Source organism: Perca fluviatilis, chromosome 7, assembly GCF_010015445.1.
Source record: "Perca fluviatilis chromosome 7, GENO_Pfluv_1.0, whole genome shotgun sequence".
Classification (NCBI taxonomy): Eukaryota; Metazoa; Chordata; class Actinopteri; order Perciformes; family Percidae; genus Perca; species Perca fluviatilis.
Window position 1 is genome coordinate 7,696,218 of NC_053118.1, and position 22,914 is coordinate 7,719,131.

General features: G+C 41.3%; 2 protein-coding genes across 2 annotated transcripts in view; one reads left to right on the forward strand and one right to left on the reverse strand.

Annotated features, from left to right (window-relative positions):
* LOC120561797 (IgGFc-binding protein-like) overlaps positions 1-11,374 on the forward strand; it is a 42,354-nt gene extending 30,980 nt beyond the window's left edge. The window contains exons 24-36 of the mRNA XM_039805052.1: positions 202-340; positions 812-994; positions 1,392-1,534; positions 1,884-2,230; positions 2,543-2,766; positions 3,523-3,664; positions 4,896-5,232; positions 6,089-6,205; positions 6,327-6,434; positions 6,557-6,752; positions 7,000-7,263; positions 8,587-8,729; positions 10,809-11,374. Coding sequence (XP_039660986.1) covers positions 202-340; positions 812-994; positions 1,392-1,534; positions 1,884-2,230; positions 2,543-2,766; positions 3,523-3,664; positions 4,896-5,232; positions 6,089-6,205; positions 6,327-6,434; positions 6,557-6,752; positions 7,000-7,263; positions 8,587-8,729; positions 10,809-11,012 — 2,547 coding nt within the window. The 3' untranslated portion in view covers positions 11,013-11,374. The remainder of the gene's footprint in view (positions 1-201; positions 341-811; positions 995-1,391; positions 1,535-1,883; positions 2,231-2,542; positions 2,767-3,522; positions 3,665-4,895; positions 5,233-6,088; positions 6,206-6,326; positions 6,435-6,556; positions 6,753-6,999; positions 7,264-8,586; positions 8,730-10,808) is intronic.
* Positions 11,375-14,210: 2,836 nt separating this feature from the next.
* On the reverse strand, positions 14,211-21,707 carry LOC120561798 (dysbindin-A-like). The gene is made up of 10 exons (XM_039805053.1): positions 21,505-21,707; positions 19,428-19,481; positions 19,198-19,248; positions 18,986-19,046; positions 18,599-18,731; positions 17,857-17,989; positions 16,948-16,970; positions 15,904-16,050; positions 15,135-15,263; positions 14,211-14,755 (listed from the first exon to the last, which is right to left on the reverse strand). The coding sequence occupies exons 1-10, from the start codon at positions 21,558-21,560 to the stop codon at positions 14,496-14,498; spliced, it is 1,047 nt and encodes a 348-aa protein (XP_039660987.1). The 5' UTR covers positions 21,561-21,707; the 3' UTR covers positions 14,211-14,495.
* Positions 21,708-22,914: the final 1,207 nt, after the last annotated feature.

Consider the following 22,914-nt stretch of genomic DNA (forward strand, 5'->3'; position numbering starts at 1 on the left):
TAATGCATGATAATTTAGTCTTAGTCAACCTTTTTTGGACATTGGCGCAGTCTCGTCATCGTCTCGTCTTAGTCATGGAAAAAAAGGTCGTTGACGAACATATTTAGTCTCGTCTCGTCTGACGAAATTAACACTAATGCAGTAACTCTGAGGACCCCCTGCTGAAGATCTCTGTTCTAATGCATGCATGACTCTTTTCAGTCGGCTACGGCAGTGATGCGGAGCGACTGTACAGAGCGCTGCGTCTGCCAGTCTGGACAGTTCAGCTGCAACTCCACCAGCTGCCAGAAGGGCGAGGAATGTCGCAACCGCAATGGAACCGTTGGCTGCTACTCCACAGGTCAAACACTGGCTGGGAATCCATCCGTTTTTAACTATTAAATTAATCGGCAACTATTTTTATTATTGATTAATTGGTTTAAGTAATTTATTATGAAATAATCAGTAATTTATTATGAAATAATAAATTACTGATTGCAGCTTGTTAAATGTGAATATGTTGTAGCTTCGTCACTAACTATTTTTATTATTGATTAATTGGTTTAAGTAATTTATTATGAAATAATCAGTAATTTGCAATCAGTAATTTATTATTTCATAAGCTGCAATCAGTAATTTATTATTTCATAATAAATTACTGATTGCAGCTTGTTAAATGTGAATATGTTGTAGTTTCGCCACTCCTCTGTGACAGTAAACTGAATATCTTTGAATTGTGGACAAAACTTGACATTTAGCAGAGTTTGGCTGTTTATTGTCACGTGTATGTTCAATATTTCTGTGTGTGTTTGTGTGTGTGTGTGTGTTCCAGACCCCTGTGCTGAGGTCCATTGCAGGGTAAAGGAGCACTGTAAGGTGTCAGAAGGCCGAGGAGTGTGTGTTCCTGATTCCAAGGCCACATGCTGGGCTACTGGTGACCCCCACTACAGAACGTTTGACGGCTGGGACTACTCATTCCAGGGAACCTGCACCTACGTCCTCGTCAACACCACAGGTTTGCGCCTACCTAACAGAGAGAGATACATTGGTTTACACAGCAAGTTATATCAATTTTCCACAGAACTCACCAGAGTGACGTGGACACTGTTTCTGGAAAGAAATGATGCTGCATGCATGCACATTTAAACGTTTACACTTTTGTTAATCAGTAAGCTACTTACAAATGTGTTGATTTTTGGTGATTGGTCTAAGAAACCCTGATGTTATAAGTGAAGTTGCAGTGGTCATTATTCGGTATAGATTTATATAATGTGTTCACTGGGAATGGGAATTACACTTTGCAATCAAACCTGAGCTGCAGGATATACAAACCGCACACAGTTTGTTCACTAAAGCCTGCAGGACACATACACACATGCAGTTGTTGAAAGGTTCTATCCTGCCTTCCTCAGGGCTTGATCCGTTCCTGCCGAAGGTAACTGTGACCAGCAAGAATGAGCTCCGTGGGAACGATGTAGGCTCCTTTGTGCGTTCCCTCACTGTGGAGATGTTGGGCCACCGTATATTCATCCCAACTGACAGAGGCGTCGTATTGGTGGGTCTTACTCCAGAACATAGACTGCTGTCACCCACAAAAAAGAACTTTGGATACGGTTGGAATATTCTGCCAGTCTTGGGACACTTAAAAATAAATGGCAATAAAAATGTATTGTAACTAACGATAGATAACTACTTTGGTTTTCTTCACATTTGTTTTCACATTTCCTTCTCAATTTAATTTAAAGGGGCTTTACAGTATTGGCATGGAAGTTTCAATAACAATGTTGCCAAAGCATCAAAATACAATTTGCCCAAATATTTAGACAGAACTCAATAAACAGTAATCTGAACATTTAAGATTGATTTATGTTCTGGATATATCCTCTCTCTCCCTCTGTCTCTAGGTGGACGGGATTAAGACCAAGCTACCTGTCCTTCTTGAAGCAGGCAGCATCTCCATAACACAAGCGGGAATTAAATGCATAATCCAAAGTGATTTTGGCGTTATGGTCACTTTTGATTGGTCCACACAAATCATGGTGTCCATCAGCAGCAGTTACTATGGTAATGTCGTTGGGCTCTGTGGCAACTACAACGGCATCAAGGAGGACGAGCTGGCAACCGCCGGAGGCAGCACAGCTGTGAATGTGACCCAGTGGGCGGGGCTGTGGAGCATCGAGGACTACGACCCATTCTGCTACCATTACTGCGACGGCAAGTGTCCTCAGTGCTCCGACAAGGACCGCATAAGGTAAAGTTGGCTTTTGAAGCGACTGAAATAACCAGATTATTTTTCTATAGATGTCCCTGTTAGGTTTATCCGATTTAAAAACTTGCACGATGGACGATTGTATAATAAACTTAGAATATATGGCAAAAATGTATCTGCTACTTTCACTTAAGGGGAGACACGACAGGTAAAAACAATTTACATTTTTTTGGTTTTGGACAATTTAGTTTAGAAGTGGGAATTATGTCTAAAATATACATATATGTATATATACGTAAATATGTATTTTCATTTGAGAAAGCTGATTTTTTTTTCTCCCCTGCTCGTCCTCAGGTACACCGGTCCAGAGTACTGTGGGATTCTGAGCGATCCAAACGGACCTTTCTCTGGCTGTCATGGTAGAGTGCCGGTACAAAAGCCTGTTTCCTACTGTCTTTATGATGTCTGCACTAATGAAGGACGGAAAGAAGTGCTGTGTGAGGCCCTGAGCAACTACCTGGCAAAGTGCCAGGATGCTGGAGCATCAGTGTTGCCATGGAGACAACTGGTCAACTGCTGTAAGTTACAGATAGTACATTTATATGGAACTCAACAGTGGTTCTGAAAGCGAGTTCCAATTCCTTTTCTCCATAAAGGATTTTTATTATCAGCCATCCAAGATAGACTGACCACGAGCTAAAAGATTGTAAAATGAAGGTTTATGTTTCTGTAGAAGCCACAAGTCCGTATAAAATCAACCTTGTTTTAAAAAACACTTTTTATCCACAATGTCATGGAAAAGACACATTGCTGTTATGCTTAGCATTGTCAGCTATTATAAAAGAACACAGGTAACAAGAAACAAGAGATTTATAAATAACTCCAAATACACTCACTGATAGTCATTAAGTCATTTCCTGTATATCATAGTTTAATTTACAAGAAATATAGACACTTTATGATCAATTTCTATGAAGTCTGTCTTATTTTTACGCTTGTCCAGTGGATCTCTGCAGTGCACATACACCCCTCACACGCTGCCCTCTGCCCGGTGACCCCAGTTTCATAGATTTTAATGAAAGCGTAGTGTTGGAGCATCCGCTCCATATACGGTACAATAGCCGGCCCATAAGTTTTAACTTGTGCATACAATAAACTTATTAAAAGGAAATTAACAATAAACAATAGAGCTAAGTACTGCAACTGCCAAGAACATTAATATAGAATAGAAATATTACAATAAAACATGTATTAAAGACACTTTAACATACCATCTCCCCTTCTCTCTCTCTGTCCGTCTCCTAATCTCCTCCTGGCTCTGGTTGTGCGTCCAGCTGTTGTATGTCCCGCCAACAGCCAGTACAAGGTGTGCGGCTCCGCCTGTCCACCCACCTGTGGACCCCAGCCAGAGGTGTGTCCTAAGGTCTGTGTGGAGGGCTGTTTCTGTGACCCGGGATATGTGCTCAGTGGAAAAGAGTGAGTACATTGTTTCTACCCAGTCATTAAAGGTGATTTTAGGGCGCCCGGGTAGCTCAGTTGGTAGAGTGTGCTGCCCACAGAGGAGCACCTTCTCTAAGAGGCTCCAACAGCTTTGATGTCCCACGGACCGCTACAAGAAATCATTCCTACCACAGGCAGTCAAACTTATCACTGAGTGTCAGATAATACTCATACACATCACAATACTTTTTTTTTATTCCCAACTTGTATATACGAACATTCTCCACTTTGTATTTTTTATCTTCATTTTTTAAATGTTTTCTTATATTCTATCCTATTTATTATTTCATGTATATTCTGTATGTGTGCCGTGTGTCTGATATTTTCCTACTGTAGCACTGACATATAAATACAATTTATACAATAAAATTATATCTATATATCTATCTATCTATCTCATGTAGGTTTATTCCTCTAAATGTGTATATACAGGGTGTGAATCTGACCTACTGCAATTTCCTGCATGTCTTCCCCACTCTCTCCGCTTTCATATCAAAGCTGTCCCAGTGTTAAAAGGCGGAAATGCCCCCCCAAAGAATTATCTTTAAAAAGTTATTTTATTCATATTAAAAATGTCTTCCTTATAGATCTCCTTCCTGCACTCACCTAAACATAATTTTGTCCTAGTTTTCTTGGCAACTCATTTATAGTCTCGCATGTCCAGCTCTATCTCCACAGCGCTGTAGAGTAAGGTCTGGCTACACCACAGATGCATTCCGGGATAGGAGAAAAAAACGGTCGAAGTTGTTTGCATTTCTTTAAACCAACCAATGACAATCGGGGCGCCTGGGTAGCTTACCTGGTTGAGCGTGCACCCCCCATGTACAAAGGCTTAGTCCTTACGGCAGCCTTACCTTTCCTGTCTTTAGCCATCCTGTCTGATGAGGCCTAAAATGCCAAAAAACACAGCGACGGGGGCTCTGCTAAATAGTCTCAGGAAGGAACCTCCCAAAACGTCCTGAGAGGTTCTGCCTGAGGTTTCTGCCTGTTAAAAGAAAGGGTTCTCTCCAAATGCATGGAGGAATTGTTGGGTCTCTGTAAATGATAGTGTGGTCCAGACCTACTCTACCTGTAAAGTGTCCTGAGATAACCCCTGTTGGGATAAATAAAACTGAATTGAGTTGAAGTTAAGGAGCTGCAGGGACATGAAACATCTTAAGGTTAACAGCTGACTTTTTATTTGGCAATCTTTGTTGGTTTTTGTCAGGTGTGTTATTAAGGAGAAGGGCTGTGGCTGTAACCACAACGGCCGCTACTACCTGCCTGGCGACGTGTTCTGGGCAGACTCGCTGTGTAACGAGAAGTGTGCGTGTGATGCAGCGACACAGAAGGTGCAGTGTAAGCGCACCGCCTGTCGAACCGGAGAGAAGTGCAGCGTTGTGGACGGAGTCCAGGGCTGTTACCCAGTCGGCTTTAAGTCTTGCACTGCGCAAGGAGATCCACACTTTCAGTCCTTCGATGGACGCAAGTTTGACTTCCAGGGCAACTGTGTCTACAAGCTGGCCAGTGTGTGTGGCGATACGACGGGTCTGACGCACTTTGAGGTGAGGGAGGGGAGAACATGCATGTTCTTGGTGGGGGAGGGGGGGGGGAATTGTTGGGTCTCTGTAAATTATAGAGTGTGGTCTAGACCTAGTCTATCTGTAAAGTGTCCTGACATAACTTGTTAGGATTTGACACTATAAATAATAATTGGATTGAACAACACTAAACATGCCCAGTAACAGCAAGCTTAGATTTCAGAGTCCATTCAAATCAACCAAGAAATATGAGATTTATTCGGTCACTGACACACATAGGTTCGGTTTTATGACCAAGACGTATTAAATGTAAAATGTATGAGTTCAGTTCAGTTCGGTTTAGACAGCTTTATTGTGCCTCAAGGGGGAAATTTGATCAAAACAATTAATATCCCAATAAACAAAGCATAAACCATCGCAGCAGCACACAACCAACAAATGGATTAAGAGCAATGTCAAATTAAATTCTGAAAAACAAGGAGTGATTTCTAAAAGTGTCAATCATTATAAAGGCCTAAGTGACGCAAATAGAAACGGTGTGCGCAAGAGTTGTGCAACTTAGTAGCTTTAATTGCACAAGGAACAAAAGAAAACGCTTAAATGACATGTTGCTGATAATACTTTTGTACTTTTAAGTGAAATTTGACACGCCTTGCTTTTACTTGCAATGGAGTATTCTTACATGGTGTAATTTCTGCATTAAGTAAAAGGCTTGAATATTTGTTCTCTTTTATTGCTGTCACACCTGCTCAAGCTCACATCCCTGACCCCAACTGGAAGACAGTCCTGTATCTATGTCAAAAGAACGAGTAACTAGTCTTATTAATTCTAATAAAATGTCTCTCTTTCCCTCCTCTGCTCCTGTTGTGCGGAATTGCAGGTGAACCTGGAGAATAACAACCGTGGCAACAAAAGAGTGTCATACGCCAAAGTGGTGACTGTTAAAGTCTACGGCAACACGTACACACTCTCAGCGGACTACCCAGGCAGAGTACTGGTGAGACACGACATCAATTCCAACGATTGGGTCCCGAAAACAAACGCTGATTATCGATCCACAGCATGGGAAGCAGAAGTGCAAAACCAACCCATAACAGTGTGGGTTTTTTTCTCTGCAGGTGGACGGGCTTGAAAACTCCCTTCCATTCTCCAATTCATCCAATCAAACACCGGTCCAGGTTTATCGTCAGCACAGAATGGCTGTCATTGACACAAAATTTCTAAAGGTACGCGCGCGCACACACACTTTTATTACAGCACATCTGTTGGTCCAGTGTCGGTTTCAGTACTACCATTTCTCAGCCTGAACTGTTATCTAACTTCTCTCTTACTTCCCTCGTTGTTTAAGGTCTCCTTTGACTTTGCGAGTGCAGTGAGGGTGGAGGTGGCCACCAGTTACCACAGTGTAGCCTGCGGCCTTTGTGGAAACATGAATAATGACCCTGCTGATGACCTGATGTTGCCCAATGGGAAGCTGGCTTCCAACGCCAATGAGTTTGGAGTGAGCCAATGGCTGGCGGATGTGAAGGGCTGCTCCCATGAGTGTAAGCAGCCCGAGCAGTATTCTTCATCTTCACTACTGCGCTGTGCATCTTTAGTCCCTTTCAGACATGCATATCATATGATGGAAAACTATTTGGATTCAGTATAAGGTTAAAAGAACATTAAGATAAAGATAAAACCCTCTAAATCACAATTATTTGATCTTTTTTATTCATTTATTATTATTATTTTAATTGTCTATAATTGACTAATATTGTCTTTATAACGTACGATGCCTTTATGCTGCAGGTAAAGACTGTGCTCTGCCGCTCCCCCCTGACTTTAAACCACCCAGCTACACATCCGTCTGTGATGTCATAACGGCGAAGGACGGCCCCCTGGCCGACTGCGTGGGCCGAGTAGATTCCCGGCAGTACCGGAACGACTGTATCTATGACATGGTGCTTAACGAGGGCAAAGGGGAAGCAGCCTGTGACATCATCAGTGCTTATGTGGAAGAGTGTCAGAGAAAAGGAGGCTGTGTGAAGTCATGGAGGACCAGGCGCCTCTGCTGTAAGTACTCTGGGACGTTACAGATCACATGACGCCTGCCAATGGACGTTAGAGCATTACAAGCATGGGTCAATACTAAAGCCACTTGTCCAAAACGCTTCACACTGTCTGCATTACCAACATGCATCTTGGCCAAACAGTTAACCTCACTCAAACCACTTCATACATGTCACAAAATCAGCTCGGTGGGCCAAAACACTCGCAACACCTCAGAAAGCAAGCATCATCACTCAGAACACACTGACCTAAATACACTGGGAGCGTTACATAAATGAGGAACTTTTACCCTTGAAGTTTGAATGATATAAAATAATAAGATTAAAATAAGAATAACACCTTTCTACTTTGACTTCAGTAAAGTGTATGGAACAAGAATGAATCAGACATTTGCTTCAATATCCTTCATTTGTTCTATATTGAATGTGATATCATGACTTTGCGTAAACATACACGCCCACTTTCCTAAAGCCAAGTGGCGTGTTATCTGTACGCATTTTGAGCGCCGTATACAGCGGACGGGTTGGGTTTAGGAAAAGAACAACCGGTTGGGTTTAGGAAAAGAACAACAGGGTTGGGTTTAGGAAAAGAAGAACGGGGTTGGGTTTAGGAAAAGAAGAACCGGTTGGGTTTAGGAAAAGAAGAACCGGTTGGGTTTAGGAAAAGAAGAAAGCGACTGTTGAGTTTAGGAAATGTGACACGTGGGTTGGGTTTAGAAAAGAAGAACTGGTTGGCTTTAGGAAAAGAAGAACTGGTTGGGTTTAGGAAAAGAAGAACGTGGGTTGGGTTTAGGAAAAGAAGAACGTGGGTTGGGTTTAGGAAAAGAAGAAAGCGACTGTTGAGTTTAGGAAATGTGACACGTGGGTTGGGTTTAGAAAAGAAGAACTGGTTGGGTTTAGAAAAAGAAGAATCGGTTGGGTTTAGGAAAAGAAGAACTGGTTGGGTTTAGGAAAAGAAGAAAGCGACGGTTGAGTTTAGGAAACGTGACACGCGGGACACGATCGCCGGTCTCCTGGGTGAAAGTCCTGTGTTGTTTGACCCATCCACCACCCCGACCAACCTCCCTACACGGATTTTCTTTCATACTATTCGCTATGGCGTAAATTCACACGCAATCGCAAGGTAATGTAAGTCAATGGATGCCAAACGGCGTTGATAAACACGCTAAAAAGCGAGTATGCGTCTTGATAACACACCAAAAATGGCATACGAATTGGCATGTCATACATACGCCACTTCATGCGATCAGTCTGCTATATCTGACCATTTTGCGACGTCGGCAGGGAAATCTACGTAATTGTGTGTGTGTCTCTCTCTCTCTCTTAGGGATGCAGTGTGCAGCCAACAGTTTGTACAGTGTCACAGCTCCTGGCTGTCCAATCAGCTGCACCTCTCCGTCTCCCCCCGCTGAGTGTGCGATCCCCCCCAGCGAGGGCTGTGTGTGTAATCCTGGTTACCTCCTGAGTCAGGTAATCCTCCCCACTCTTTAATAACATGTGACTTTGTTGTTCTTCTTACTCTCTCTCTTCTCATTTAGATCAGAGTCAAAAGACCTGAGTGGGACATCTTTTCTTCTAATTTTGCAATACCCATACTGTTTCTATGGATGCCATTTTAATAACAGTTACATAAAGACATCCTGAAATAAATGAATAATCAATAAATATAAAATGTATATATAGTTATATATAGTTAATTAAATAGGTTGTCGGTTGAAAAAGGACGTTTTTAAATTACAACTTATTTCAGAGGTCTTTATTTCATAAGTCCACATTGATTTATATCAGGGGACTTAAATAAATGTGGCATCATGAAATAAATGTCCCCTGAAATAAATAAAAAAATTAAAAAAAATAAAAACTACTTCATTTTTGTATTTAACTACATTGACTCATTTATATACTGTATATACATTTATTTATATATGTATTGCCTTGTTTATTTATTTCAGGATGTATTTCATATGCATCTTTATTTATATATATAATATTGAAAATGGTATTGTAGATGTTTCTGAACATGTTCACATTTGGAATTATCATGTATTGTAATTAGTACCGTTTTTCTGCGTGTGCATCTTACTTAGAGAGACTGTAGTTAGGGTTTTAGAAACGCTGAGGTCATGAGTGCACATTGCGACATCATCCTGACTGATCGAAAAAAATGTTCCAGCATCTTAAAAATTCCAGATCTTGTATATTTAAAACCTTAAATACTTTTTCAAGTTGTGAACTATGGCCTTCCTGTCTGCATTCTTCTTATTCTTCTTTTTAATTAAGACAAGGCAATTATAATTGAAGACAGTTCTCTATCTTTGAAACAGGTAAAGTGAGGACTAAAGTAAAATATAGATGTGTTTCAGTTTTGGGGGTTAAAGGACAATTCCGGCGTTCTCTGGGAAATGTTTTCATGCTAATCGATTGTGACCAGTTTTAGCGCAAACCGCTAATTAGCTTATAACGCTAGTTGTCGGGGAAGAGGGTAAAGTAAAAAGAAATCTCTATTTCTACACCACTAACAAGGCTCAAAATAGCACCACACTTCCACGGTAGCATAATGAGGGTCCCTACATGTAAACCGAAGCATTGAGAACTTTGTAAGTGTACAGACAGTTTATTAAAAAGATAGTTTATAAAGACAGCACCGTTCACGTATACAGGCAGGCGCCATCTTGGGGAAAACAGTCACGACCAGTCAAACGACGAACGCCGTGTAAACAGTAACTGGTAACATATCCCAGAGTACGGTCGACTCAGTACCCATGTGTTATTAACCCCTAGGTTCATTTCGCGCCGGATTTGTCCTTTAAAATCAGGGGTCTTTTTTAACGTTTTTTAAACCAAGGACCCCCTAACTGAAAAAGAGACGGAGCAGGGACCCCCTACTACATATATTGTATAAAAAGTTGAATATTAAACTGGGCCTACAATAAATTGGAGGGAGCGGCCTTTATACATACCATTTTTAGTGCATAGAATACTAAGCTATTAAAATAATAATCTTAATCATCTTTAAATGTTAAACATACATGTGGCACAGTTAATCCTTAAGGATGAACTGGATCTGTGGATGGCTAACTTAGTGACTACCTTACCTATAGGCCAGTAAGCCTATCATCAGTGGGGATTTATATTTGCTAATAATATGTTGGATTCATGTTAAGACATTTTAATTAATTAATTTAATTAATAAAAAACGTTCAAAAATTAACTATAATTTGGTGGCCTCCCTGCAGTGACTCTGAGGAGCACCTAGGGGTCCCAGACCCCCTGTTGAAGACCTCTGCTTTGAATTATGAAATTAACTTGATGAGTTGAAAATGTGTAGTTGTCTGAGTTTTAAAAATAAGCTAAAAAATTCAAAAATAATTAAAAGGTAATGAAGTAATTTTAATAAAATGTAAAATGACCAGGGTTGTACTCAAGTATTTTGTTTCATTTAGTTTTTTCCTTTTTCGGTTAGCTATGGTGGCAAATTGCGGGAATGAATGGTTTCTTTCATATATGTTAACCAAAATGAAATAATTATTCATCATCTGTACCTCGTAGGCTGGCTGTGTGCCCCTGGCTGAGTGCGGCTGCCAACTCGACGGCCGGTACATCGTGTCTGGTCAGACGTTCTACGCCGACTCGGGCTGCCAGCGCCTCTGTGTGTGTAACGGAGGGATGGTGTCCTGTGAGAACAAACCCTGCCAAAGTAAGCAGCGCTGTGGAGTGCAGAATGGAGTGAGGGGTTGCTACGCCGACCTCTGACATCATCACAACACAGAATAGAAGAGGGACTTCTTCTCTTAATTTAATCTATTTTAGGTAGAATATATCCAGCAATGCTGCGTTTACAATTATAGTTATAGATTATTCTGCAGTGAATGCGTCTACTTGATTCACAATTAAAGATATAAACAATTGTCAAAAATATGATCTTCGTCCTCAGAATACTGTGCATTACGGTTACTACTTCACCGTAGAATCACTTGATAAAGACTCTGTGACAGTGTGCAGTGTTTGTAAGCCCCTTCTTTCTTCCTTCCTCATGAATATGCAATAACATGTACGATTCATTTCAGTCTTCACTCATTTCTAAAAGATCATTAAAACATATTTCAGCAACATCACCATTGTCGGGTTTGTTATTGACGTACACGTCTTCTACTCTGTTTGAAAAATGGAATTGATACCCTGAAATACTGATCACTGATTCCAGGCTATGATGACGAAACCTGCAGTGCATCTTGAGTATTACATGTTACTTGGTATTTTATACTACATTTCAGAGGGAAATGTACTTTTTGCTCCATGATACACTCTTGAACAAAATCTTAAGACCGGGGGAAACATTGCAAGTTTTTCGCATTTCGTGCTAGTGGATCATAACCGGGTTGTAAGTACTGCTTCAAAATTCCAAAAGAAGAAACCGGAGCAAGAGACAAAAAATAGAGAGTAGGCAATTTATTGAAAACTGCATTTAAACTTAAACCGGCTGATCAAAAGTTTAAGACCTTAGGCATAAAAAGGTAAAATCTGCACAAAAATATGGCTTTCGTGTCATTGTTCTTCAGGCAGTCACACTGTCATGATCTCCTGATGGCAAAGGCAAAAAGGCTTTCTCTCTTTGAACGTGGCAGGATTGTTGAGCTGCACAAGCAAGGCCTCTCGCAACGCGCCATCGCTGCCAAGGTTGGACACAGTAAGACAGTCATTTTACATTTCTTAAAAGATCCTGAGAGTTATGGGACAAAAAAGTGGTAGACCCAAAGAAATTTCACCTGCACTGAGCCGCAGGATCCGACGGGTTGTCCGTGAAGACACAGGTCGATCCTCGACCCAAATTAAGGCCCTTACTGGTGCTGACTGTCGCCCAATAACCATAAGACGTCATCTGCGAGAGAAGGACTTCAAGAACAAAAAACGTCTTCAAAGGCCACGTCTCCTCCCACGCCACAAACTTGCCCGTTTGGAATTTGCAAGGGAGCACCAAACATGGGACATTGAATGGTGGAATAAAGTTTTATTCTGTGACGAGAAAAGATTTAACCGGGACGGTCCTGATGGCTTTCAACGTTACTGGCATAAGAAGGAGATCCCATCGGAGATGTTTTCTAGGCGGTACAGTGGAGGAGGCTCCATCATGATTTGGGGTGCTTTTTCCTTCAATGTGAAAAAGGCATCGCACTCGACTGAGGGCCCCCGTCTATGATCTATGATCCACTAGCACGAAATGCGGAAAACTTGCACTGTTTCCCCCGGTCTTAAGAGTATATTTGGCATAATAATTGTATCTATTTTAGCCAAGAGTATGTGTTTATGCCACATCACTCAGCTGCAACATTAAAGGTTAGTGCATCCAAACTACAAAAAACATCATTTTCTCACACTATAGGGTCAAAAGTATGTGGACAACATCTGTATTTGATCACTGGACATGTTGGTACACTAACTGCTAATTCTGTTGAAAATATCAATGTCTGCTGCAGCAGACTTGTGAGACTATAGAGCCAGGACCATGGAAAACTGCCACACCAAAAGCTCACAGTAGCATAAATTGTACAATAAATGGACGGGGACACACACACACACACACACACACACACACACACACACACACACACACACACACACACACACACACACACACACACACACACACACACACACACACACACACACACACACACACACACACACACACACACACACACACACACACAAACACACACACGGTTTTCAAAAGCGTTCAATATAGCAGACTGATATTTTTTTATTGAATGGGTAAAGAGACAAAAACAGACTTGTTTATCTTTTTGTTGGACAAAAACGTTGGTAGTAATTATTAATCTAATAAAAACAGAATACAGAAATGGTAAAGAATGCATCTGGTGTAGCCAACAAATGAAAGCTACCAATGCGTATGTCAACCCTTGCCCTGTCTGTGGTACGTTGGAACGGTGAATTCTACTGTTCACCTGGAAATCGTCACAATGGACGATAAAATAACTATCACCATGATAACTTTTAAGAATTGTAAAATCCAGTCTCGTAGTATTATGACAGCTGTGCTGTGCAGTGTGTCGGTCTATCACCAGATCTATCCCGCAAACCGGAATTTCATCCTCTCAGTAATCCTGGTTTGGCTACTCCACAGATGCATTCTGGGATAGGAGAAAATCCCTCCTGGCTTGTTTGCATTTCTTTAAACCAATCCCAATGGCCTTGGGCGGCGCTAACCTCCGGACGCAGTGACGGTGGCTCTGCTGGATTGTCTCTGGAAGGAACTTGTTTTGGTTAAACATCCCCCCCTCCCCCCCGAAAAAGAAAACGCCACATACAATATTAAATTAAGTCTTTGCTTTTCACTAATAATATAGAATATCAGAACTATTGACAGTCCGTCTGTTGCTCCAGATTTCTTATCTTTCTTATCTGGATCTGAAGTAGGACAGTACAGCTCGTTTTTTTTGTTTAGGCTGACAGTAGCAGAGCGGATTTATGGCTCAACTTCACCTACTTTCAAAACGCCTGGAGAAGGGAAAAGGTCTGAAGAGGATAAACTCCAGCAACACTTATGAGACGAGCGCGTTTCTCAGGGGAGGTCTGACCACTAAAGTACCAGTACCAGTACTAGTACAACAACACTGCCCTGCTGCTGATGCTGGGCAGAGGCACCAGCTCTTCCTACAGTAGTATAGCTGCACTGGCTGGTTTTTAGTGAGCACAGAGAGACCTACAAGGAACAATAAATCTATATCTTGAGGACTTTAACAGTCAGCAACTAAACAAGGTCACTAAGTAAGTCTTACGTACAGAATTTCTTAGATAAATTTGCCCGAAGCTAAAAAGGTTGGAAGTTACTGTAGCGTGTGAATGCAGTGGTGTTATACAGCCAGATTAAACTGTCATATCCTCAGATAGACTAAGATGTTTTATACCAAAGGATACAAGCCAAGCACTTAATCTATTTAGCTTTGATTTGTCTCGCTTTTTTAATCAATTTCATTTAGGTGAATGGACAATGTCCAAGTTTGCATTACTGACTGAGTGTCCCTACCAATGAAAATTCAGCATTTGTGTAAAAGACATGTTTTGGTGTCAGCGTGCTGACCTCAGCCTTCAGAGGAAAGCAGCACTGAAATGCCGACTCGTGTTGGCAGGAGATGGCAGCTGTGCGACGGCTGTGCAGAGGGGTGCGTCTCAGTGTTTACCCAGCATTCACGGAGTTTCAGGGGCCTGGTTGCTAAGTTACCCAGAGGGCAGGTCCCCTGCAGGGTCACTGTCATCAGAGCCCGTCACGGTGCCAACTTCCTGCAGGCCGACCAGTATCACATCTGGCTGAACGTCCTCTTCGTCCGACTGCACCAGAGGCTCGTCGCTCTCCTCGCCGGCCGCTTCGTCTTCGGGCTGCCACGCTGCGTCCTGGTTGGACAGTGGGTTGTGTGTGGGAGGGGCCGGGATTGTTTGGCTTGTGTAAGATTCAGAGGAGCAGGACTCGAGATCTGGACCTGTTAAGAGAAGACGGCTATTACTTCACGGAGTAACTAAAGCTAGACTCTCCATGGACTAGTGTCCGCTGCATCTGAGTTTTGGTTGGTGCATTCACACGGGAGATAGATCAGCCACAGGCCCATTCATTTCTTTATAAACCATGTACCAGCTGGTTTCAGTGTACTAACTGATCCTCCCACATGTTGCTCCATGTCCACCAGGCACACATTACATCTTCAGAAGCCCTGCGGTGGCCATGGCTGTGTCATTCAGTCAGAAAATGAGTGCCGCAGCTTTAAAAGCGTTGACGACGGACCATATCTTGCTTTGTACAACATACAATATGTGCATGTCTTGCATTGTCCTCAGGTTGTAGAGTAACGGCGTCGGGGTTACCTGAGGTCAGCGATGACCCTGTACTGATGTCATCAGCAGTGGAGTTGAGGAAGTCGTCCAACGCCTCCAGGTCTGAAATGTTACTGACTGTCATCTGATCCAGAACACCCTCATCAGCTGCTTTTGGCTCTGCAACACACAATTTTATTGGTAAATAGTTATATAATAGAGCCCGGCCGATATGTCGGCGGGCCGATATTAGGAATTTTCCAAATTATCGGTATCTGCATTTATAATGGCCAATAAATTAATATTTAAAAAATCAAATAAAAATGGACGAGACACTCTTCAACCATGTTATAAGTGTTGGCGTTGTATAGTTTGTCCACCAGAGGGCGCTCTACAGCCTCCCTGTTGGCAACACACTTTGATTTCTTTTGTTGTTATTGTGTTTTCGTTCAAAGGAATTTACTTAGTTAGTTTCATATCTTAAGTTTGTATTTTTATACATTTTATTCATCAGAACTTTAATATATTTTGATTTTCCTCTATTCTGTTGTGACAATAAAATTTTATTTTTAAACTGCATTATCATATTATTTTAGTGAAGCCTCATAAATAACTAATGTTAGGGAAATCTGTTTATGTTTTGTTATGCGTTTCTGGATTTTCTTTTTTAAATATATATTGGCCAACATATCGGAATATCGGGTTATTAAATCACCAAATATTTGTATCGATATCGGCCTTAAACATCCTTTATTGGTCGGGCTCTATTATATAATAATGTATTATATAAAGTGATATGCTGTAAGTGAGAGTGCCTTGCCTCTGTGCTGCAGGTATCCGGTGGACAGGTACTGCTCCATGTCTTGGTTAAAGGCTTCTTCGTAGACTTTCTGTCGTTCTCTCAGTTTCTGCTGCGTGGCCTGCTCCAGCTCGGCCACCTTCTGAGCATGCTCAGAATTCAGCTCCACTACAAACAGAAGACACGTCATTTTGAAAAGAATCTCTTTAGTGTTTCACATCATTCCATTAACAGCAGCATTAGTCAGCGGTCTGCATTTTACTTTGCGTCGTTTAGAACTTTAAAAGGGCACCAATATTCAACATTCAATGTTCCAGTCACCTGGAGCCAAACTTGTCACGGGCATAGAACATGAAAATTACACCGACACGCCAGTCAATCAGTCTACCTAATTCTATTGATAATAACTACAGGGGGAAAGGGTTTTCACATGTTCAATGTTCCCAAATGCAGACTGATCTCAATAAGTGGCGTATGTATGACATGACAATTTGTATGCCATTTTTGGCATGTTATCAAGACGCATAATCGCTTTTTAGCGTGTTTATCAACGCCGTTTGGCCTCCGTTGACTTACATTACCTTGCGATTGTGTGTCAATTTACACCAAGTTCTCCTGAGAAAAGAACGGTAGCAAGTAGTATGAAAGCCCGAAAATCTGCATAGCAAAAACAACACAGGACCGGGGATCGTGTCCCGCGTGTCACGTTTCCTAAACCCAACCATCACTTTCTTCTTTTCCTGAACCAAACCGTCCCGTTCTTCTTTAACTAAACATAATAATGGTCCAAAATGTCAATTTTTTTTATTGAAAAACATCACATTTTCTTGAGGAGAAACATGTCATGTGTTCTTTTGTCTAATGTTACATTTTTTCTATACATCCATTCATTGTGACACATACGGAACAATAGAGACATTACAAAAGAGGCAAACACTCGACAGCACTGTAATACAGTAGTAATGTAGTCGTGTGTGTGTGTGTGTGTGTGTGTGTGTGTGTGTGTGTGTGTGTGTGTGTGTGTGTGTGTGTGTGTGTGTGTGTGTGTGTGTGTGTGTGTCTCACCTTCCAGCGCCTCCAACTCCCTCCTGTTAAAAGACAAACAGCAGACAAGTCAGCATTATGTTCTTCCATTGCTCTTTGGTTTGTTTTAGGGGGCTTTCACACCTACTTCCTTCGGTCCGGACTTTCAGACTTTTCAGTTTGATCCGAACAAAAATGACAGGTGTGAAGCCTCCCCTGCACCAGACCAAACAAAACAGACGAAAAGCGGTATCAAGCTGAGTGTGAAAGCATTTTTTGGATTGTTCGGACTTTCGGACCAAATACAGGAAGCTCTGGCAGGCTATCTTCGTGTTATAAGAGAAAAGTGTAACTCCATTAAGGAACAGCTCAGTGCTTAGTGTGTACATGAGAGAGAGAGATGGTGTCAGCGCTCAGAGCAGACAGCTGTCGGCTATCAGAGCAGAGAATAACTCAGCAGTTTACTTGTTAAGTGGTAGCAGTGTTTCCTCTATCTTGATTTTGTAGTAGCGGCCCGCCATGGCAAAATTTCTGCCGCCACAGTATCAGAAAAAGGGCAGAAGCGCAATGTAGTCGCGGTTGCCTTTTAAATTATGCTGCCGACATAATGCTCATTGCAATTTAACAACAAGTAGAACTGTTCAGAGGTTATTATTATTTTGTCACGTATAACTCTTTTAGTGCACTTGCATAACTGCAGTTCTAGCGTTGAGATCATATATCGCAATCAGCTCTCTCGCGCCCACGCAGTTCAAAGTACGTATTACAGCTACGGTAGCCTTCGCACTTTTTTTCTGATGACGCCGGTCTCTTGCTCTTTTCAATCTCCTTTTTCTTTTTCTGGGCGAAGGCTATTTGATGTTTTGTCTTTTCTTCTCGTTAAAAAAACAATAAAAACTACGGATTACAAAAAAATAGTCATTGAAAAAAGCAGAAAATTCTGCCTTCTACCTCTTCTTTTTCTTGTAGACTTCCAGTTGGTTGATGTGATGCTGTTTGGATGTCTGCTGCTCACACTGACAGCACAGTGTCTCCAGGTAGACCAGCCTGCTCTCCATCTCCTCAAAGTCGCCTTCCAAATGAGCTAGACAGACAGACAGACAGACAGACAGACAGACAGACAGACAGACAGACAGACAGACAGACAGACAGACAGACAGACAGACAGACAAATGAAAAAACTACACAGGTAGCACATGCGTATGGTGAGTTCCATTAGTACTTGGAAGTCGAAATTTCTGAGTTCCAAGTATGAAATTTTGAATGAAGCTCGCCCCCCTGAAGTCGGATTTCCGACATGGAGTCAGAGAACCTTACAGTACCCCGAGCAAAGGCGACCTAAAGATTCAAAATGGCTGCTCCGTGCATCCGTGTGAAAGCTGTAATAATATACAGTTTAACAGCACTTGTCTCTTTTGTGTCTCATTAAACCACAATACTGTCCAACTTCTATCTGTGGACATGTTGCTACAGTGTTTGTATGCACAAAATACAGTGCAATGCGCTGTTATCAACTGGTATTGCTAACAATGGCTAAACTGGCTAGCGCAAACATTGCGATTTGTTGTACTGGAACGCAATCTACTCGGCTGTGACCATAGATAGGTTTTATATCTATGTTTTATATCTAGGGCGCCATGTGTTGGTGTCGCTGGTGGCTGGCTTTATGAAGCCGACTCCATACAGTACCTACCTATGTTAGCAGTGATGGCATCCAGTTCACTGATGAAAGCCGGCACACTCTGCAGCTGTTCCTGCAGCTGTGTCAGAGCTGCTCTTCTTCTCTCCCAGTGTGCTGAGAGCATCACTATGTCCCCATCTACTGTCTAACACACACACACACACACACACACACACACACACACACACACACACACACACACACACACACACACAAGTCTGCTGAAAGATACCAACATTTTCTAGTGCTTTCATAAATTCAGGGCTGCCAGAGTCAGGACTGACTCTACCATGTTGTGTCAGTTTGTGCTTTTTGCACAATAGCATCGCCATGTTGGGGGAAATCAAATCGTGAATCGTGAATCATTACTGGTTTGAAAAGACGTGATGTTGCTCCTACCTCGGCAGCCTGAGCACAGTCTTTAGTTTTTCTATGGAGCACAAACCAGCTCTCCTCATACCTAAAGAAACACATTGTAGAGACACAAACACACTTGATATCACTGTGTGTGTGTGTGTGTGTGTGTGTGTGTGTGTGTGTGTGTGTGTGTGTGTGTGTGTGTGTGTGTGTGTGTGTGTGTGTGTGTGTGCGTGCGTGTGTGTGTGTGTAACCTGCTGAGGATGTCCAGTCCAGCACTGAAATGAGGAGGGCTTTCTTCAAACCTGAACAACACACAGAAGAATTACACAATGTTAAATAATGTGAGCATTCACACACCTCAGGAGGAATCACATCGTTCATTGCAACCATAGACTGTAAAAATAATGGACGAAGCTTCCAGACACAGACAGACACACACACACACACACACAGTCACACACACAGTCACACACACACACACCTGGATCTCCTACTGATTTTGGTGTCTCTTGATTTGTCTCCAAGAGTCTTGAAGCTGGAAGAAGAGAGAAATAAAGAAAAGTTCAAAAAAAAGATTCACGTAGAACAATAATAATAATAATTTATACTTTTTAATAATCCCCAGAGGGGAAATTACAAGTTTACACTCTGTTTGTTAGAACACAAAGGCCTGAAATACACACACATGCTCAGGTCCTTCACGTGCACAAATGGAGAGATGTCAGAGTGAGGGGGGTTGGGACTGCTGGTTAAAGGTCCCTTGGCATGAAAATTTCACTTTATGAGGTTTTTAACATTAATTAACCCCCGGCCTGCATATGGTGCCCCAGTGGCTAGAAATGGCGATAGGTGTAAACCGAGCCCTGGGTATCCTGCTCTGCCTCTGAGAAAATGAAAGCTCAGATGGGCCGATCTGGAATCTTCTCCTTATGAGGTCACAAGGAGCAAGGTTACCTCCCCTTTCACTGCTTTGCCCGCCCAGAGAATTTGGCCCAACCACGAGAGAGAGAGAGAGAGACATCATGGCTTGCAAACAAGCAAAGTGGCAGTTGGTCAAGGCCACACCCCCACCCTCCACCTTGCCCCCCCCCCCCTCTCTCCTCAATAGCATTTAAAGCTACAGACACAGAAATGGCACATCCTAAGGAAAGCTCATTGTGGGACTGGCTCTAGTGGCTGTAATTCTGCACCGAGGCTGAATTTCAGGAAAGAGACTTCAGATACAGTATTAGAGGACCACTAAGGTCTATATAAAAGAGACTTCAGATACAGTATTAGGGGACCACTAAGGTCTATATAAAAGAGACTTCAGATACAGTATTAGGGGACCACTAAGGCCTATATAAAAGAGACTTCAGATACAGTATTAGGGGACCACTAAGGTCTATTTAAAAACATCCAAAAAAGCACCATGTCATGGGACCTTTAAATATATAAATGACGCAGAGCAGCTTTTCAAAGGACCCTTTGTGTGAGCTCTCATTCAGTAGACTGTAGAAAGACGGCTTTTAGAAATCACATTGTGGAAATTGGGACATTTATAATTCCATAGTTGAGTTTGTTTCTAATTTCCATTATTGATTCTTTAATTGTAGAACCGATGTGGACATCACATCATGTATTTATCACTGTCATCAGAGCAGTGGTGGAATGTAACTAAGTACATTTACTCCAGTACTGTACTTCAGTCCAAATGTTGAGGTACATGTACTTTACTTGAGTCTTTTCTTTTCATGCCACTTTCTACTTCCACTCCACTACATTCATCTGTTACAGCTTTAGTTACTAGTTACTTTACACATTAAGATACCCTGCACACAAAACACATGGAGTTGATAAAATCTGATGTTTTATTCTAAATTAAACTGGCCAACAACATAAGGGCCTACAGGTAGCAGAAATGATTAGACCATTAAACACACAACTGTTTGGATCCTTTACACTTTCTAAAATGGGAGGAGAGTTCTTTACCTTTAATACTTTAACTACATTTCCTTGATGATACTTGCAGACTTTCACTTTCAATGCAAGACTTTCACAAGGACAGAGTATTTTTTTACAGTGTGGTATTAGTACTTTTACTGAAAGAAAGGCTGAATCCTTCTTTCACCTGAGTGGTACTTCATGTATTCACTCTGAGGTTAGAAAAATAAAGCTCACATGATGGTCAGCTGAAAGCAATTGATCCAGGAACAGCTCGGACCGAGCTAACGTTAGTTAGGACGATAACAAATCGAAACCCAGCGTAGTTACGTTGAAAATGACATCCACAAGTATTGTAGCTAACTAACTAACGTTAACGTTACTGTTTAAAATCGATGTGTGCGCCATAAAATAGCGTTACAGATTCCTAAAAAAGCAGAATGAGGAGCTGTAGTTAGCTTTAGCGTTAGCCACTTTAGCTGCTAATCTCTTCAAGTGTTCCATCATTAAGTGTACATGTTATGCTATATGACAAGGGCTAGCATTCACGTTTATTATTATATGTGAGGTGGGAGGTTTCCACAGCTAGCTAACGTGAAAAAAGAGGTGAACGATATGTCAGAAAGCAGACCGACCCCGTTGTGAAATCCTGCTGGACCATGTGAAGTCGTTCTCTGAAGTTTTCAAACATAATTCCTCTTTGTCATTTGATTTTTCTTTAACTAGAACTGGTTGTCAACCTCGACTGTACTCTCGGGGCAGCTAGCTGTAACGTTAACCCTACTCAGAGAGCCGTGGACGCTGTTTGCCTTTCACTGCAATCACGTGAGCCGCAGCTGGGTTTTGTTGCGCGAATATTCAAGTAATTAAGGTACCGGTGATCATGTGATGTCAACAAAAACCTCCTCATGCGTAAAACTTCCTGGATTTTATTTTAACGTTATGAATCTGTTATTTTATTGTTTGTATTATTTCGTGTGCTTTTATTTATTTATTTATAAGAGTTACACTTGATGTGTATGTGCTATTGATGTTTACCTGATTCTTTGTATAATACCTTTGTCAATAAAAAAACGATGAAAAAAAACTTCTGTACAGAAAAAATTGCATGTCATTAATCTCATGCTTTTATGAGTGAAAAAAAAATCCATTTACACGCCAGCAAATTTGCAAATCAGAAACCAAACTTTACTGTCTTTATATCCTAGTTTAAATCTTACCTGTACACCATAAAGCTGTACAAACCAAAGCCTTATGTTATGATTTTGATACACAGTAACTACTGTAATTGATTTATTTGTGTTAATCTTTGTTATGTTATGTGGCGTCTGCACTGTATGTTACTAAAGTTTGATGGTGATACTTTTGTAAGTTTCTTTGTGTAAAAAATAAATTAAAAACTTCCTTAAAATTCCTACGACTTAATTTTAAAATATTGCATATAAAGATGTAAATGCACCCAGCAGATAAATATGCAAAGAGATTTTATTGCAAATTTTCAATCAAATGATTCACATTTAAATACAGACTTTTTACAGTTATCCTATCTTAGATGTCGCTGCACAAATATTTGACTTTTCATGTGTTCCATGTTATCATATTCCCTTGGGGCTGAAAGAGTTGGCTCATCTTACCAAAAAGTCATGAACACACAATGACAAAGAGATATAACAAAACAACTGACTGACAACGCCATAACAATTTAAAGTTGCATTAAATGGCATGAACTCATGGAAATAGAGGGGAAACGGGAGACTAGAGATGTTCTGTTGTGTTGAACCTGAGCCAGACCGTACAACAAAGATAGAAATCATATCACATCCATACAGGGATAGTAGTAGCTATTAATACATAATAACATATATGACACACTGGTATCAGATCAGTATTCGGTATCGGCCGATACGCAAGTTCAGGTATCGAAAACAGGAAGCAAAAAATGGTATCGGACCATCTCTACTTTGTCCACATGTCTGTATCTGTAAGACGCACAAATGTATTGCACATTCTTGTACTCAAATATTTTATAGACAGCTAAATGAGTA